Source organism: Plenodomus lingam (assembly GCF_022343315.1).
Source record: "Plenodomus lingam strain CAN1 chromosome Unknown contig_18, whole genome shotgun sequence".
Taxonomy (NCBI): domain Eukaryota; kingdom Fungi; phylum Ascomycota; class Dothideomycetes; order Pleosporales; family Leptosphaeriaceae; genus Plenodomus; species Plenodomus lingam.
The window spans coordinates 330,166-348,013 of record NW_027093935.1 but is presented as its reverse complement, the minus strand read 5'-3'; the positions used below and the strand labels follow the sequence as shown (position 1 = coordinate 348,013).

The window sequence follows — 17,848 nt, the reverse complement described above, 5'->3', positions numbered from 1 at the left end:
GACTGGGTTCGATTTCATGATCGTCATTTGGGCTGCCCTTAATAGGAGGTACACCAAGTCAGGAACCTCTCGGCTTCCCGCTGGCGAGTTCCTCCGCAATCAAAGAGGGCTTCTCTGATTCATCTGATTGAGCTAAGTTCCTCCACCAAGCATGTTGAGAAGCCCTCCTTCCATATTGGTCCCGTGGACAAGCAATGTCCACAACCTGGGGTGCATGACCGGGAAATTGTTGAAGCCGATGTTGATGGCATCGACTAGTGCCAGCAGACGCCTCGTTAGTTTCTAAATGTTCCGAAAGCACGCGTGTCATGTGGATTTTGGCGCTATTGTTTGGTAGTCCTCCCAGGTATTAGACTTGGCGGTGACTTGAGAGGAAAGACCACCAATAGGAAGATCTTGTGGGGAAAGCAGATTAGAAAGGATTGCAAAGGCCGACTGCTGTTCAATCGATATTAAGCATGTGTAACCTTCTTGAGAAGCGGAGCTCATGAATTAATCAGGAGTATGAGATGCAGATACATGACTGCGTACTGTCATGAACACAAGATTGTGCTCCCTCTGCAGAAGAGTGGAGTGAATCAGGACTACTTGGCCTACCTACCTGCTCTAGTATCGGGAGGGTATTCTGATGAGGCCAAGCGTAAAAAGCAAGCCGGGGTGTAGTAGGCATTGTATGTCCAGTCCGTGCTACTTTCCGTATAGAGACTGACAAGCCAACCGTCAAGTTTAATTCTCCGATGATGCTTCCCATAGTTCTGATGGTCCAGTGCCCACTTCCATGACATGCAATGTTCGCAAACGCCCATAACCTTTCTGACAACGAAGGGTGTGGTTGCATTAGCGACGGTGAGTTGGCATCGGGGAGTCCGGAACAGAACCAAACGTAAAAGAAGTAGGCTGCAACTGCGTCATTCAATCGAGTCAGGCTGTAGCAGATGAAACGGAAGACCAAGAGCGCCAAGCCAAAGTACCGACAGGTACCCGGCCTTGCTGCATTTCGGTTGAAACAAGACGGACCATTGTTTCAACCTTGAGACAAGTGCTCGTGCAACTTTCGCCCATAATGCATGGCTTAATCTAACAAGGTAGGTACCGACCGATAGACGAAAGCACCACATCGCTACCAAGTTTGCTGTAAGACGTAAGATCGTCTTCTCCGTTCCAATGCAGCGTGATCGAGTGGAAATTGGCCCTTTGCGATGACCCTTGTCGTTGTTGCTGGGAGATTGCATCGCCGCACAGTTTTATATATATTGGTTGTTTGCCGATCAGCAAACTGTCGACGGATAGATGCACACGGCATCATCACACGCGTAACTTTACTCTTATCCTTCTGAACCTTTTCCTCCTGCGTTTGAATAACAGTGGCCTTGATGTCAAGGATACAGACGAGACGGGATCGGTGTGGGGAAATAACTGAGTTCAAGAAGAGAAGTCCACGTCATGTTGCGGGGATTGCCTGCTCAGCCCCCCTCCGCCAGTGCTGCAACAGGCAACTCATCGACGACCTCTTCACCCAGCTGTTTTCCGTGTAAGAACGGCTACCGGCTGCCACACAATGGTACGCGCATCAAAATCCAGATATCCTTTGGTCTTCTACTTTTGGTTTAGCGCGACAAGAGCTATAAAAAATTCGTCAGCTCTCTCTCCCAGACTCATAGCCAAGGTAAAGAGCGCACAACCTATTCAACTGCTAGGCGGATCCCTATTCCGGCCGAGTATTGCGGTGCAAAATAAAAAAGCGGTCGTCAGATCTGATGCTTTGTAACGCTGGAGTTGAAAGATGTTATTCGCTTACTTATGTGAGGGAGTGCCGATATGTCTTCTTCAAATAGAGTAATCATGTGCCTGATCGGTGGTTGCATTGTGATGACCAAAACAAGTCTTCACACCTTGAGGGATGCTGGACAGGACAAATTGTGGGAATCAGTAGCCAAGCATTTCCTCTGCTAGGTAAATTAGTACGGTGATTTTGGAGTGTCACTTGTGTGTACGACTAATACAGACAAAGCTCATGTAAAGATAAGAATTTTTGAGCGCTTATCACCATAGACAAAATGTTGTGGATGATTGCCAAGGTAACAACTCGGACACGGATGCGTAGTAAGATTTAAGGGGGCCATCAGCGTGTCCTCATAAGAAAACGGAATACGAGATCAAACAGACAAACATCACCAGGAACTCGAAAACTGCCCATGCCACCGCTTTCCTGTATGAATTGGCTGGGCCATCCTAGAATGGCGCGAGACCGCCCAAATTGAAGGCAGGCCAACGTTTCTGCAATGTACAACTGGTCCGCGCACAACTGTCGCAGGCCACGGCTCACGACGCCTAAACCTACAGCTTCACAATTTAAGCCTGGATGGGCTCGTAGGTGTTGTGTGCTTGACGATTGGAGAAGAGGTAGTAAATGATCATGCCGACAACTGGGAAGAGGAAAACAACGAGGGCCCAGAGTACCTTGTTGGGTACTGGGCGGTTGGACTTGAAGATCTCAACTGTTAGACCGTGTCAGCTGACATCTGCATGTCCTTTGAGTAGGTGGCGACCTCGGGAGCGTGGAGGGGGTGTAGAGGGCGAGAGGGAAGCTGCTGCTGAACCTACTCCAGGCGATGATATCAAGAACTAGCACGATGAAACCGACGATGCCACCGCCGGTGCCTGCTTGCCATGGCTTTGCTGACTGAGCCGACATGGGAGCCGCTTCCGCAAGTATGAACAGCGAGAGCTGGAGGAGGATGGAAACGAGGTAGTTGTGCATGCTGGCGGTTATGAGCAGAGGGAGCGGAGTAGCCGGTGTCGCAAAGAGATGCTATGTAGCTTGTAGGCTTGTATAGTGGTGATGGTTACTGTTACTGTGTAGAAGGCGAGAAATTGAATGCTGCCAGCTGCCTTGGAAGTTGGAACGAAGTGAGAGGCGGGCATGACATCACAGCTACATACTGTATGGTTTCGGTAGGCGGCCTGTCGCGGAAGTATGTTTATCCGAAAGAGCACACGTGACTTTAAGTTCATTAATACCACACATCATACATTATCATGTAGGTAGCCTCTCGTACCTGCCCACGTTGCCCACCCAAACCAAGAGGCCATCTTTGGACAATTCAAAACAAGGACAAGACGATCAACAAAGCATGTCCTAAAATGTTACAACCCTTGCCAACGCCCTCTCAAGAGCGCACTGGTCCGACTCCAACGGTACAGTACGGCCGTAGGAGTCGGGCGGCTGTATGAAACGCTGTACCGTGTAAGTATTTATAATTCTTTGGCACCTATATAGGCAGTGTGCATCTACCTCTAACTGTACTGTCATCATCATCATCATCATCATCATCATCATCATCATCATCATCATCATGTGTGCTGCTGGCCCGTCAAGTTGTTCCAGTAAGATTCTCAGAATCCCATCCACAAGATGCTTGATCAGAGGCAGCAGCGACAACATTCATTTTATTCAGAAGATTCACGATTACTCTCTGATCTATTTGTAAGACAACAAGCGAAACAGGTAGCAATATTCTAAGGCCAGTACGGTGCAGGCAATCAGAATGCTTATAATTCTTTGCCACTATATATATATCGGGTCGAAATTATAGTGCCCAGCCCCCCTAGTAAAATGGTATCCCTGATATGTTGGGGGTAGTCTTAACGAGCATCTCAATAACAACAGGAACTCGCATCATCAACGATGCAAACTCCACAGCGCCTCAAGGCATAGAATTTCACAATTTCACAACTTCCCTTTAGTCTGAGGGCTGGTCAGATCTAAACCCGGCCTTGATCCCACCACACACAAGCGGCTTGCTCACAATATTGGCGATTACACTACCATCGCTCAGCGATTGGACCGCGATGAGCGAGGCGTCACAAATCATCTAGCTAGTCCAACACGCAAAGCCTCCTCCTCAGCGAATGACTAATTGATGCGACATAATGAAGTTTTTCTCTTATTGTAGGTACATGAGAGAATTCGATCAAAAGATCAATCATACTCTCTGTAGAAGTAATGTAATTTAGTATTTCGCAAACATGTCGTATGCGTCTGAGTCTTGCCACATGTAATGAGGGTTTCCGATATGTGCCTCCCTGCAGATACGGTACCTACCGTAGGTAGTACGGTACCATGGCGTTGTATCGAAGTTGCAACACTTGATCACATCTAGTAAAGCAATACTCTATATATCTTACTAACCAAGCCACGGTATATAAAATCGTGTTCAATAGGTCTGTGAAAGCGCATCAAATTTTCTGATAGCAGCTATGGTTGCAGCCAGCGTGGTGTTGCAAGTAGTCATCAAGATGCCCGTGATAGCGACTTCCGGGTAGGTGGCCAATCAGAGTCTGTTAGCGCCGCAGCTCACCGCCCGGCAGAAAAGTCTCGCACATTGACATTTCGCGACGCAACACGACCCACGACCAAACAAACAAGTACTAATCGTCAGGATGCCTCTGCCCAAACGTCAAACGATAACAGGAAAGAACGGAAAAACTGCGCCGGCTGCTGGTAAGTCGTTGTGCCCTCAAAAACAAGAGTACAAGCAAGAACAGACAGTATAGTCGGCGACTCCAGGCATCGCAAGTGTGCATATGAAAATGTTTCATGCACCAGCTCTTGACGCTCGAGATTGTACGCTGACGCGCCACTCACTCAGGCGACTCTCGATTCTCAAATTTCGAGACCGACCCCAAATTCCGACTGCCATCGAAGAAACACACCAAGACCAAACTCGATACGCGATTCTCAAGACTACGAAGTGATCCAGACTTTTACAACAAGGCTACCGTTGACAAGTATGGCCGAAAGATTGACAGAGACGCTGGGAAAAAGGTTCTCGAAAAGCTCTACGACCTAGAAGACGATGACGAGCCAAGGTTGGAGCGACCAGCAGAGAAGAAACGAGACAGAGCAGTGCTAAAGGAGCTACAGCGGGTAGAAAAGCAAGGATTCGATCCAATACGAGACGGAGGGCTGGAGTCTTCCTCGGATGAAAGTTCAAGCGACGAAGGAGAAGACGAGGTTGAGGCACAGACTGAACTTGCTGGGGGGAATCATGATGTGCCCACTGGTGACATCTCCGCGAGACTGGCGGCCGTGAACATGGACTGGGACAACATAAGAGCTAGCGACATTATGGCAGTTGCAAACTCGTTCGTTCCAGTGGACGGGCGGATAGTAAGCGTTTCTATCTATCCCAGCGAGTTCGGCATGGAACGTATGCAACGGGAGGAAATCGAAGGGCCACCTCGCGAGATTTTTGCATCCACCGCGAAGAAAAACAAGGACAACATTGCTGCACTGGACGAATCAAACACTTCGGATTCAGAACACGAGGACAGGATTAAGCAAGAGTTGCAAGGAGACGACACGGCTGAGGAATTCGACTCGACTGCGCTGCGCACCTACCAACTTGACCGCCTTCGATACTACTATGCCATCATAACCTGCTCGTCTGCCAACGTCGCGAAGGCTATTTATGACAACCTGGACGGACGCGAGTACCTTACAAGCGCCAACTTTTTCGACCTCAGATTTGTACCTGATGGGACGGAATTTGACCAGGACATTCATGATGAGTGTACAAGACTACCCGATGGCTATAAGCCCAATGAATTCACCACCGGCGCCCTCACACATTCCAAGGTCAAACTGACATGGGATGCGGATGATACAACACGACAAGAGGTGCAGAAGCGTGCCTTTTCACGCAAGGAGATTGACGAGAATGAATTGCAAGCTTACTTAGGCACGGACTCATCATCATCCGAAGACGAGGCAGAGGCCGCAAAGGCAGAAAAAGCAGCAAGTTTACGAAAGGCCTTGGGTCTGGAAGCTTCTGCCAGATCCTCCAAACCTAAAGTCAAGCCATCAGCGAAACGAGACCGTGACTTTCCAAAGCCGGACAATGAGATGCAGATCACATTTACTGGGGGCCTGTTGAACAGTGCCAGCAAAGACTCGGTATTCGAGAATGACATTCCTTTGCAGGAGACTACTATGGAGAGGTACATTCGTAAAGAAAAGGAAAGGAAACAAAAGCGAAAGGAAAAGTACGAAGCCAAGAAGAAGGGAATAGAGCTGGGCGCTGAAGGCTCAAACGAAGGCAATGTACCAGGAAAGGCCACCACTGATGATCCATTCGATGACCCCTTCTTCGCATCGGACCCTGAGGAGGCCGCGAAAGAAATCAAGCAGGCGAAGAAGTCAAAGAGAGCCAAGAAGCGCGAAGAGCAAGACGCCCAAGACGAAGCTAATGCAGCTGAACGTGCGAATCTCGAACTTCTTATGGCAGACGAGAATAACGATACGATGCGGCACTTCAACATGAACGAAATCGTCAAGGCGGAGAAGCTGAAGAAGAAGGGTAAGAAGGCGAAGAAGGATGCGGTGGTTGCGGAGGACAACTTCGATCTCAATACTGGCGATCCACGATTCGCGAAGCTCTATGAAAGCCATGAGTTTGCTATTGATCCGACGAACCCAAAGTTCAAGGAGACAGCGGGTATGAAGAAGTTGCTAGAGGAGGGCCGCAAGAAGCGGAAGCAAGGCAAGGGTGAAGATGATGCTGAGACTGACAGGATTAACAAGAAGTCAAAGCAGCAGGCCGCTGGGGTGGAGGATGACGTTATGAAGTTGGCCGCACGTGTGAAGGCGAAGAGTAGGGCGAAATGATGTGCAGGCGTGCCGTCAATCCATCATTTATTCCCCCATTCGTGACTAGATTCCCGTGGTGTTAATGTCGCACGTCGAGGTCGGCGTAATGCGCTGCCTTGTTTCTAAGGCCCTTGGCTCTTTCCTCTCAGCACTCGAAGCGCTCGATAGTTACATCACAATAGCCTCATGTCCTACCAACGTTGTGGCGTAGTCATCATCTCTTATCATGCCTCGCTCTTTTCTCTCGTTTTCTGACTGTATCTCCCCTCTCCTCTCCTTTCTCGGCTGCTCACTAACGCAGTATTTATTCCTTGTGCGTCACTCGTGCATGCATTCTTCGAGCACTCTTGAGTCGTCCTTCAGCATCACCCAACTCTACTGAGTTTCAGCGTCGGCCGAGCGGTTTACCGGTGAATGACCCCGCCTTGGGTAACTTTTGACAGCATTACGGCGTGCGGTGGTGACTACGCCAATGGCGCTGAGCCAGATATTGGTGGTGTTGGGGTGCGTATCAGCCGCAGTATAGGACTCCCAGTTGACGGAGCCTTACGCAGGTCGTCCTCTCCTTTGTCATCGCAAGCATCATGACCACGGCGGCCAGCATCTTCGCCATGATCCTCGACCAAGCCTACGATTCAAAGGGCCAGTTCACACCAAGCGCGACTGTCAAGTACATTCGAGAGCGGTTTGTGGATACAGAATGGAAGAAGGAATATGCGTGGCGGCCCTTCCTTGACCCCCTCATCATTAGGTTTGGTGATCAGCAACTCGTCACGGGATATGCTGTGCTGCCCAGCGGCTGGATCAAGGTACGTGACCGCCGCCCTCTGTATTTAGGTGTCGTGCTGATCAGTCATGCGCAGGTGGCGCAAAACACGTTCGAAGTCCAAGGCGCTCATTTTGTCCTCATCCTATACATTTGCGCACTCTCCTCGTCCTCTCAACTCGCCGCGCTCATTACACTACGCAAATACTTTCGCAAATACCGCATGGTTGCAAAGACTCGTCTTACGGCAGTCATTGTGTTTGCTGTGTTTCTCCTCACATCCATGATTGCTGCCATCTGCAGGCCACCCACAGGATATGAATATGGCGGCGGTACAAGAGAAAGCCGGGCCTAGCGGTTGTCATTTCTCATATCGCTCATGCTGATCTTGATTGGCTTTTCTACAGCCCTTGTGTGCATCTTCCACAACCCCAGAGGCCATCCGGTTTTAGTCCGCGCATCGGCGTCGTCCATCACTTCCAAGCAAGGCCTGATCCGACGAGCCGCAAAGCCATTCTCCCCAGCACAAGTCAGCCTCAAAGTGATTTACTATCTCTTCCAGAACCCAATCATCGCCTTTGCAGTCCAAATACTGCTTGCTGTACTGTCTGTCATTTTGATCCTAAGCCAGAAAGTCTCAGTACCACGTAATGCAGAGCAGTTCTGTGGGCCGCAGCACAGTGAAGAGAACGTGTGGGGCTTTGGCAGACGCTGAGTGTGGTCATGTTGTTGCTGCCCGCCATGAGTGCGTGTCACACGTATCTTGAAGGGAGACAGGACATCAGCGAGGCTTTTGCACTGAAGGATTGATTTCCTTTGTATCGATGCCTTGGCGATTCACCCTCTTGACAGGATTTTTGACCGATGTCTTGGGTGTCGTGGCTACTATTGTCTTGTCCCGCCGCACAGTGATCCAGTGATGCAGTATTCAAGTCTTCTTCTCCTGTGTCTCTTGCTCGTCTTCGTCGCAATGCATACTCTCGGCGAAGCCCACCCATTCCTCCAGACCCCTGACGTAGGCATCCCGACTCTCCTCCACAGGTGCTCCATGGCCCCACACGACTAGCTCGTCAAACTCGCCCACTTGGTCCGCAACGCCCAGTTGGACGTCCATGTCCTCTTCCTCGGCATCTTCGCCACCGCTCTCGTCGCCATGGCGCTGCTCCTGAGGCTGCCGCCGTGTGGGGGGGAGTTGTCTGCCGGTGAGGTGCAAGACAGCACCCGTGTAGCCCTCTGGCAGCGCGACTGGCGTGCCGTGTAAATGGCGACCGCGAAAGTGGGCGTGTTGTGTGTTGTTGGAAGGACTGGAAGGGTCTGTGGAGGGGGTGAAGAAGCGCGAGGCGGAGTGGATGGGGCCGTTGTGGGAGATGAGTAGTGGGAGAAGGTTGGGAGTGACTTTTTGCGGTTGGGAGGACTGTATTGACAACATGTTGGGTGTGTTTTGTATGTTTTGGTAAGGGTTGAGGTTGAGGGTGGTTTTGATGTGGCGGAGAAGGGAAGAAAGAAGACCAAGAGGTTGTTGACGCGCCGACGCGCCAAGAGCGTGAAGGTAAGCTGTGTGTGTGTGTGTGTGTCTGCGGGGCACGGACGCCCCAGCTCCTCTCCTGTTTCTGCCATCATGACGCTACTATGAAGCAACATGCTGTTCATGTATATATTTGTTGATTTCGAAAAGGACTGATGGGTTGGCCCCAAACTCTGTAGATAATACACTCTATCTACCATCACTCCATCCACCTATTGCTCTCGCGCACAAAACCCAGCCGTGCTCCCTCCTCCCACAACAGCGTGCTGTCAATACTGTTACACTTCACGACGCTTGCGATGACGCCAGCATGCTTGAATCGCTGCTTTGATGGCTGCGTGCTCTTCTCCTTCTTCTTCTCCTCCTCCTCCTTTTTCGTCATTTGACCGGCGCGACTGTCCGCGCTTTGGACCGAAACCTTGAATGAAACTCTGGTGGAGCGGGAATGCAGGTCCATGTCATTACCGTATTCCCAAATGGCATCAGATGAACGTTGCCTTCACAGCCACTCCGTACAACAGCTACCCATCGACAATACCGGACTAGGTACCTGCACTTACTTGCCTTGCCACTGCTATACAGGCCGAAAAGGACCCGAACCCGCCGAGAAAAGCTCGGATTTGTGCCTTGCATAACAGCGATGTACGTTACCGCTACCCCTCCTCACAGACCTAGAGAGGGGAAGTGCTAATTGTCCTCGCCACAATAGACTAATCGTCCTCGCCCTTCCTAATAGGGAAGCGCCAAGGGGTAATCGCCTAAGTACTCCGTCTTAGCGTTGTATGTAATTTTCTATAATACAAGGAGATACAATACCTACCTAATTCGCTTTGCGGCTGTTGCTAGCGGTGAAGTCGCAGCTTTCGCTAGTAAACCTAGGGTAGGAGTAAAGGATATACTACGTAATTATATTAACTATATAGCTATATTTTAGCTCTTATACTTAAAAGTTTATAATATATAATATAATACCTAGGTTAGCTATAAGCTACTATAGTACTCTAGCTCTAGTAGAGTACTAGCAATAGTATAGGGATTTAGCGTACAAGCTAGTTACTATAGAGCAAGTAGTTAAGCTAGTAATAGGTGCTTAATATATTAGGATACTAGTGACTATAGGTAGGCCTATTACCTACCTGCCCGCCTACCTATTAGATTACTAAATTGCCTACCTAGGAGCTAATTTTAGTAGTTATAACTAGTAGGTAGGTTAATATATTAACCTAACTACTAATATTAAGGCTAGTAATAGTACTACTATATAGCTAACTATAGTAAGGGCTATAGTTAAGCTATTAGAGCCTAGTAAGGATAAGGAGCTAGGTAAATTACCTGCTATAGGTAGGGTAGCTATAGTAGGTAGGGTAAGGGTTATAGTATAGGTAGAGGTTAGGGCTATAATTAGGGTAGGCGAGGGATAATATATATATGCTTAGTAGGCTACTATTACCTTATATAAGCTAGTATTGTAGTAGGTAGTAAGGCTAGGTAGTTATTATTAATCTACTTAGCTAAAGTAGGGTCGCGCTAGTTACTAGACTAGCCTGCGCCCTTATAGTGAGATTTTTTAGTGCGTGGTTTAGTAATAATTATCTATAGCTTATAAGGAGTAGCAGTAACTTTAAGGTAAGGAGCCTAGCTATAATTAACCTACTAATATAGGTAGTAATCTACTACCTATAGTACCTTTAAATAAAGCTCTAGATCTACTAAAAAATACTAATATAGTATACTAAGCGTCCTGCTATATTAGTTAGTATACTGCAAGAACTTGTAGGCACTATTAAGCTACTACTTGCGCAGCTTAGTGCGCGCGCAAGCTAGGTTATTTACTGTTATTATAAGTGTATACTAGGTTATACGCCTAAATACTACTAAAAATATTAGGTTATAATAGTTAAATTAAAGCTAGAAGTTCTTAATACTATTTATTAACCTTACGTGCTTTACGTACTCCTTATAGAATAGGCAGAGCCTTTAAAATAGCGTAAGGAGGTTAGCTTAACTACCTTGTAGCTACTCCTTAATAACGTGGTGCGCTCCCTTAACTTTACTTGTTATAGTAAGCTAGAAATAAGGGTGCTTATTAATATAATAACTTACAATCTTAGTAGAGTAGTTATTAAGCTAATACTACTAGAGGTAGGTAGTTATAGCAGCAGATCTTCGCTTGTATAATAGTAGATTAGCTAAATAGTTAGCTTTAGTAGGTAAGGTAATAAGGTTATAGTATAGCTATAAATATTTAGTAGTGCTATTATTATTAACCTAGGTGCGACCCTTATAACGCTGCCTAAACTCTACTAAAACTTTTAACTATAGATATAATAGAACGTCCTTATTTATATGCTAGTAGTAGATAATAACTCTAGGCGTGTTAAATACCTAATCTAACACATTTAGAAATACTAGATTACAATTAATAGCCTAAAATTATACTACAATACTATAGGAGTTAAGGAGCTTGTAGAGGTTTTAGAGCACCTATAAGAATATAGCCTTATCTTAGTTATGGATTATTGCTACCCTAAGCTAGATTGTCTTGTTATTACTACCTAAGCTAATAAAATTAATAAGAGGAAAGTGGTATTTATTTGTCTTAAAGGTGTAGTTAATAAGGAGGATATTAGGTAACTCCTAGAATAGCTAAATAGAGTTAGGATAGAAAAATATAATAGAGGTAATATAGCTATCCGCGTTAATACTATAACTAAAAGTTTTAGTATTCTAAATTAGTAGTAGAAATTCTAAAGCATAGACGCAGTCTAACCTTAGTAAGACTAGTATATCCCTAAAGAAGCCTAGCTTAGAGGGAAATATTTTTTATAGATTGCAACACTATAAGAAATATTAAAATACTACTTACTAATACTAATAGTTTCCCTTATCTATCTCCTCTACTAACGCCTCTACCTGCGTCTAGCTACTTATTCTAGCTACCTAGAACTTATAATACTTATTCTAAATATCTTTACGTAAAAAATACATATTAGGATACCTTTCCTATATTAATAGAAGCGCTTGTTTAGAACTGCGCGCTATCTTAAATACGCTCTAGAGTTTAGCACCTATTTTAGCTAAACGCGTTGCCTATTAGTACTGCGCTATTATATATAGGTTAGAAACTAGTAGGTAATTATAGGTAATACTTAGCTTATCCTCTGCCTATTTAACTTGCTACTAACTACTAAGATCCTAATAGTTATCTACTATAATCTAAAACTTTATTTTATAGTTACACTATATAGTACTAGCGCCTGCCCTTACCTAAACCCTTACTACACCTACCTTAGGCTTACCTTCTTACTAATTACACACTATAAGAAGCTAATAACGCCCCTTCTTCTACTACTACTACTTATTATAGGCTACCCTATAAGACTTTACCTACTTATTTATAGCTTAGATAGCCTTATTAAAGCTATTATATATAGCTTCTAGCGGCAGGAGATAGTTACACTTGTAATTTAATAGCTCCTAGAGGTTAGTAAGATTATAGACTCCTTTACTAACCTTACTACGCAGTACTCTATACTTAATCTAGCAAGGCTAGTATTACTTATAGCGTAGGTAAGGGCCTTATTAAGGGCTAGGCTAAATAACTATAGCTTTAACTAGAACGTCTAGCTTAGATTCTAACTTAGATTTAGGCTTAGTATCTAATAGGACTTCTAAATTAGACTTCTTATCTTCCTACTTATATTAGTAAGATAGATTAGGCTCCTTAATATTAGAATCCTTAGTAGAGGACTCTAGTAAGTCCTCTAAGGTAGCAGGCGATAGTAGCTCTATAGGCTTAATAGAGCCTGCTAACTCTATAGTAGTAGGTAATATTAGTTAGGTTAGGGGTGATATATTTAAGCAACAAGAAATTAGATATTTAGGCGTGTTTTAGTAGGATCCTATTACTATATAATATTTATATATTAGGTTAAATAGCCTTACTACTACTTATTTTTTACTACTAGTCTACTTTACACGTACACCTAGAATTTTTCCTTACTAGATATTTTCTATCTAATACGTTTTAAAAGCACGATACAGTTAGTGCTACCTTAGCTTGCTACTAATTTGCTAGGCGGCCGGGGTACCCGGCGCTAAGTGGTAAGGGCGAGGACGATTAGTCTATTGTGGCGAGGACAATTAGCACTTCCCCCTAGAGAGTCTCGCTCACAGACTACTCTACCGTACTTGTGTTACCGGTAGGAGAAGTGGCCGCCATGGAGACATGGACACACACACACACACAGGCATCTGATAGTCCAATGGCTACAGCTCGACTCTCCTTCTTGCCTCTTCTTGCAATCTGTTCACACATACTTTCTTGGCTCTCTCTCCAAACATGTCAGCCGAGCATCTCCCAAGAGGATGTCTGCCGTCGATGTCTGGCACAATCCAAGTCGTCATAGATTGCTGGAACAGGCAAAGTACCCACGCCGACCCTGCGCTTCAAACGAATGCGACACGAATTTGGTCGACACGGCGCAACCAGAGTCCAGAGGTACCCCGTCGGCTGTCCGTCTTCCGCCCCGTCGGCGACCGTCGAAGTGGACATTTATGCCAGATAAACTTTTGCGCCATGTGTTGTCGGACATGCAGTTTGCCTGCATCTTCCTCTCCCCACCCACCGAGACGCTACCGTCTAGACATTCATTCCGCGACATCCTGCTACCGTTATCTATATCCACGGCTTTTGGACACCAACACCCCTCCCCGCTGAGCTCATCGTGCCCGCTTCTGATTGTCCTGGCGAGGCTGTACGCGATTGGAAGCCTGTTGTTATTTTCCCGCTCCATGATCAAAGAACTGGCCGCTTGCGTCACGATAGGCCCCAGAATTTCTCAATCTTCAAGGGCCGATTTCTGTTGGTCAATTGCGACCAGTCTTCTCTCGAAATAATTTTTTTTTTCGGTTCCGAAATTCGACGTCAGGCAATTACCCAATTATCATGACAATATTCAGTCCGCTGACAGGCGCTGCCTCGTCTGTCCTGAGCACAATCACAACGCAGGCGTGGAATCCGCTCGTCAATCTATGCAGAAATGGCACAATCTCTCAATTGCAGAACTTGAAGCTCGGGAAGCTTGTTTTGTTTGAAGGTGGCTCGAGCGAGGCTTCCGCCGTATTTGGCAATGATAAAGAAGGCCTGCCAATTGCCTTCTTGGATGTCCATGACGAGAAGTTTTGGGTGCGACTTGCGCTTTTCGCTGACATGGTGCGTCTGATGTCCCCAGGTGCTATGCAGTATTTGGAGATGCTGTTTCCAAAGATCTGGCTGACTGTTGTAGGGATTCGCAGAAAGCTATATGCTGGGGGAGTTCACATCCCCAGATTTGACCAAGTTCTTCGAGGTGAGTCCACCTGACTGTCCTGCTAGCTTACGGCAGCTGGCTTACCTGTACAGCTCTTCATTCTGAACCGGAACTACCTCTCCAATGGCTCGAATCTTACATCCGCGATATCGACTGGCCTCGCTGGCCTTGTCCGAGGCAGTAACAACCTTAAGAATGCGCGCCTCAATATTTCTGCACATTACGACATCTCAAACGAAATGTTCGCAGCCTTCCTCTCGCCAGACATGACTTATTCAAGTCCAATATGGCTCCCAAAATCGAACCCCAAATCCGAGCTGGAGAGCCTCTCGGATGCGCAGATGCGAAAGCTCGATCGATTCATCGACAACACACATATCAAGGGGTCTGATCATGTCCTGGAGATTGGCACTGGTTGGGGTAGCTTCGCTATGAGAGCAGTTGGGCGAACAGGCTGCAGAGTGACATCTCTGACCCTCTCCATCGAACAGAAAGTGCTTGCAGAAGAGCGGATACAAGAAGCCGGCATGTCAGACAAAATCACGGTTCTCCTTTGCGACTACCGAAGTTTGGAGATACCCGAAACCGGCGCATTTGACAAGATTGTATCCATTGAAATGCTCGAAGCCGTTGGCAAAGAATACCTCGTCACATACTTCAAATGCATTGATAAGCTGCTCAAAAAAGAGGGGGGAATAGCATGCTTCCAGTGCATCACCATGCCCGACGCGCGCTACGAGGCCTATGCCAAATCCGATGATTTCATACGCCGGTACATTTTCCCCGGTGGCCATCTTCCCGCTGTCTCTGAGCTCGTCAGCTCGATTAACACTGCATCCAACGGTACGCTGGTTGTTGACAGCATAGAAAACATTGGCCCACATTACGCCAAAGCACTGCGATTGTGGCGGGAGGCGTTTTTAGAGAACTGGCAAGACAAGATCAAGCCGCAGCTCATCAAGGAGAAAAAGGACTCGGGCATGGATGATGAGGGCGCAGAAATATTCAAGAGAAAGTGGGATTACTACTTCAGGTACTCGGAAGCCGGATTCTCGACCAAGACGTTGGGGGATGTGATCATTACGGTGGGGAGGGAAGGGGCTGTGCAGATGATGGAGCATGTGCCGTTGTAAAAAAGATGAAAATACGCCATGTGAAATGAAGTATTATACGAAAGGAGAAACGTCTGCTTGGATTGTACAGGCCACTTACAAACCTCTTCACTTCTATACCCATGTTGGTCTAGCTAGACCCATAGAATGGAAACATTTGAAAACTCATTCGGCTCTTTGCCGTTCCCCCAAACTCCCCCAGGATCCCTGCGAGTTACATTCTAGATGGCGCCATTCACTGCACCGGTCCCAAATTAAGAAATAACCCACAAAAATTCGCCAATGCAAACAAAACAACAACGCCACGGATCTTTGCCCCCATCGTTTTCAACTGCTCCCCTTTCCAGAAGATGAGTTACAGTTTACTCCTCACCCTAACCTCGCCGACCAGCGCCCTCATGCTCTGATCACCCCTCTCGGCCCTGCGTCTGAACTCCTCCATGTTCTCTTCCAGCCAGCCCCTCTCCTGCCCTGTGGCGGGAAGCATGAAGCCCTGTTCTGCGCCCGCGATGATAGTTTCATGGATGAAGATATTGTGCAGCGTGAATGGATTGTCCAGTCTCCCGGCGTCGGTACCATTATTACTGTTGCTGGATGCCTGGATGAGGGAGGTCGAAGAAGACGAGTCCGAAGGGTTTCTTCGTCGTTGTTGAAGATTTACTGTCAGGGGTTCCGAGGGCGGAAAGAGAAAGGAGGAGGACGAGGATGAGGAAGACGAGGACGAGGAGGACGAGGATACGGTGGAGGACGAGGAGGAGAGGGAAAGAAGGGCTGGGCTGACGACAATATCTTCCCACGCCTTTGAGATTTCTTCGATCAAGATTCTGAATTTGGATGCGCTTTTGGGGCCTCGGGGTTGCAGAAAGGCATTAATATAGTTTGTCTGGGCCGCGAGACCGCCGACATAGGTTGTTTGCGAGGTGGGTGTTGTCGGATGGAAGGTTATGTTTACGAAGATGGAAGGGACGGAGAAGAGGCTTGTGTGGAGGTGTGTGATTGTCGTTGCAAGCGCAGAGGTTTGGGACGGCGTGAGCTGGGTGGCGTGGTGAATTGCGTAGTGTGGCATTGTGAGAGGATGGTAACTCGGTGAGCCAGGGGTTGGTAGATTGCTTTGTGGGAGCCAGCCCTCGTTGTTATTTCGATGTGGGTCAAGTCAAGCCCCCCGGGATCCACCGTACAAATAACCCAAGAGGGGAAATGGTCAAAGGCTAGCGAGAGAAGGAGAATGGTGACCAGTTTGTGAGAGCTCGAAGCTTGTTTCCCAGACCTTGAGTCTGACTTATGAAAGGAGATTTTATGCTCATGGCTGGCGGTGAAGTAAAGCGATGGAGGTTGAGAGTGTGTTGTCGTGATGGGAGATCACCGTGTGTTGTCGTGTTGTGATTTGTCGCGGCGCTGGGGAACTGGGGCCCTCGGCGCCGTAGAGGTTGGAGTGTGTTATGGTCGCTGTCAAATAGGGATGATTAAATTCCGCGTCTCGTGGACATGGTTGCGCAATAATCGTCGATTTGATGAGGTACTTGCGATGGGGAGGTTGTGGCCGTAAGAGAGCTCAGGAGGTCTTGGGTGCGGTAGCGGTAGCGGTACCGGTACGGCAAGTGGTTGATCGTGAGTTGGGGCGACTGGTAGGTAATATGCTTCCCTTGGTGTTTTGCAGTACCCAATGTATGCATCCAAACTACGGACTAGAGAAAGAGGTCAGAAGCAGTCCAAGATCTCTCCAGCTGACAACCGTCAACGCATCGCAGCGGTGTTACGCCATCGGCCATCCTCATCGCATCCATGCGTATCATCATAACCCCAGTCCCACCCGCCCGGTAATCCACGCCGACATTGCACAAATCAGCATCATGCCAGCACCCGCTCTACGGGAACTCACCTTTCTCCCGGAATACGGAACCCCTTCATCGGCACTATTCCCACGTTGCCGCGCCCGTTGCCAGCAACCATCCGACCGATGGCTGGGATTCAGTGCCGTGCAGCTGGCTGGGTGCCTGACGATCAGCCAGCAAGTCAACTCAACGCTGAGCCAAAAGGAGGTTGGAAAAAAGGGAAAACTACATGAACAGCGCCGAGACGAAATTTCCTGGTGTCAATGGCAAACTGAACGTTCTGTGCAAGACTGTTTGTTCAGGCAACTGGACGTTGTGAAGCTCGCTCGCATATTTGGTAGGGAATGCACACCCGATTGGCCTGCAGTTGGGCCGCAGGATATGTGTTATATGGGCACAAAATCTGTGGCCTAGACTTTGTGGGTTTCGCATGAGTTACGAGGAAATTACGGGGGATGTGGATGAGCTTATTTGGACGTAGTCTTAACCTTTGGAGCGATGTGGAAAGCTCATGGCTTTGTAGACGTGGACTATGCAGTCGATTATCTGCCTGAACAGCGTATGCTTCTGTGGCATGTATCATATCTATTCAAATAGGGTATCTTGATTCCACCGCTTTGCTATGCTTGTATCGGTTTGCTCGTTCTGC

The 17,848-nt window shown here is 47.4% G+C and overlaps 9 protein-coding genes across 9 annotated transcripts; 4 read left to right on the top strand and 5 right to left on the bottom strand.

Moving 5' to 3' along the window:
* Positions 1–58: 58 nt before the first annotated feature.
* Positions 59–489, bottom strand: IAQ61_003546 (uncharacterized protein; the record flags this gene model as incomplete). The annotated part of the gene is made up of 2 exons (XM_066096009.1): positions 59–271; positions 367–489. 2 exons carry the CDS (start codon positions 487–489, stop codon positions 59–61), a joined length of 336 nt encoding a protein of 111 aa, XP_065953885.1.
* A 1,282-nt stretch (positions 490–1,771) lies between these two features.
* On the bottom strand, positions 1,772–2,903 carry IAQ61_003545 (uncharacterized protein). The gene is made up of 2 exons (XM_003837048.2): positions 2,605–2,903; positions 1,772–2,498 (listed from the first exon to the last, which is right to left on the bottom strand). Exons 1-2 carry the CDS (start codon positions 2,759–2,761, stop codon positions 2,353–2,355), a joined length of 303 nt encoding a protein of 100 aa, XP_003837096.1. The 5' UTR covers positions 2,762–2,903; the 3' UTR covers positions 1,772–2,352.
* Positions 2,904–4,421: 1,518 nt separating this feature from the next.
* IAQ61_003544 (uncharacterized protein) lies at positions 4,422–6,670 on the top strand (the record flags this gene model as incomplete). The annotated part of the gene is made up of 2 exons (XM_003837046.2): positions 4,422–4,504; positions 4,653–6,670. Exons 1-2 carry the CDS (start codon positions 4,444–4,446, stop codon positions 6,668–6,670), a joined length of 2,079 nt encoding a protein of 692 aa, XP_003837094.1. The 5' UTR covers positions 4,422–4,443.
* A 566-nt stretch (positions 6,671–7,236) lies between these two features.
* Positions 7,237–7,773, top strand: IAQ61_003543 (uncharacterized protein; the record flags this gene model as incomplete). Its single annotated transcript, XM_066096008.1, has 1 exon — positions 7,237–7,773. The coding sequence occupies one exon, from the start codon at positions 7,237–7,239 to the stop codon at positions 7,771–7,773; it is 537 nt and encodes a 178-aa protein (XP_065953884.1).
* Positions 7,774–8,346: 573 nt separating this feature from the next.
* Positions 8,347–8,847, bottom strand: IAQ61_003542 (uncharacterized protein; the record flags this gene model as incomplete). The annotated part of the gene is made up of 1 exon (XM_003837044.2): positions 8,347–8,847. One exon carries the CDS (start codon positions 8,845–8,847, stop codon positions 8,347–8,349), a length of 501 nt encoding a protein of 166 aa, XP_003837092.2.
* Positions 8,848–9,142: 295 nt separating this feature from the next.
* On the bottom strand, positions 9,143–9,400 carry IAQ61_003541 (uncharacterized protein; the record flags this gene model as incomplete). The annotated part of the gene is made up of 1 exon (XM_003837043.1): positions 9,143–9,400. One exon carries the CDS (start codon positions 9,398–9,400, stop codon positions 9,143–9,145), a length of 258 nt encoding a protein of 85 aa, XP_003837091.1.
* Positions 9,401–13,292: 3,892 nt separating this feature from the next.
* On the top strand, positions 13,293–15,388 carry IAQ61_003540 (uncharacterized protein; the record flags this gene model as incomplete). Its single annotated transcript, XM_066096007.1, has 4 exons — positions 13,293–13,700; positions 13,906–14,158; positions 14,232–14,294; positions 14,348–15,388. Exons 1-4 carry the CDS (start codon positions 13,312–13,314, stop codon positions 15,386–15,388), a joined length of 1,746 nt encoding a protein of 581 aa, XP_065953883.1. The 5' UTR covers positions 13,293–13,311.
* Positions 15,389–15,722: 334 nt separating this feature from the next.
* On the bottom strand, positions 15,723–16,433 carry IAQ61_003539 (uncharacterized protein; the record flags this gene model as incomplete). The annotated part of the gene is made up of 1 exon (XM_003837041.1): positions 15,723–16,433. One exon carries the CDS (start codon positions 16,431–16,433, stop codon positions 15,723–15,725), a length of 711 nt encoding a protein of 236 aa, XP_003837089.1.
* A 445-nt stretch (positions 16,434–16,878) lies between these two features.
* IAQ61_003538 (uncharacterized protein) lies at positions 16,879–17,613 on the top strand (the record flags this gene model as incomplete). Its single annotated transcript, XM_066096006.1, has 1 exon — positions 16,879–17,613. One exon carries the CDS (start codon positions 16,879–16,881, stop codon positions 17,611–17,613), a length of 735 nt encoding a protein of 244 aa, XP_065953882.1.
* Positions 17,614–17,848: the final 235 nt, after the last annotated feature.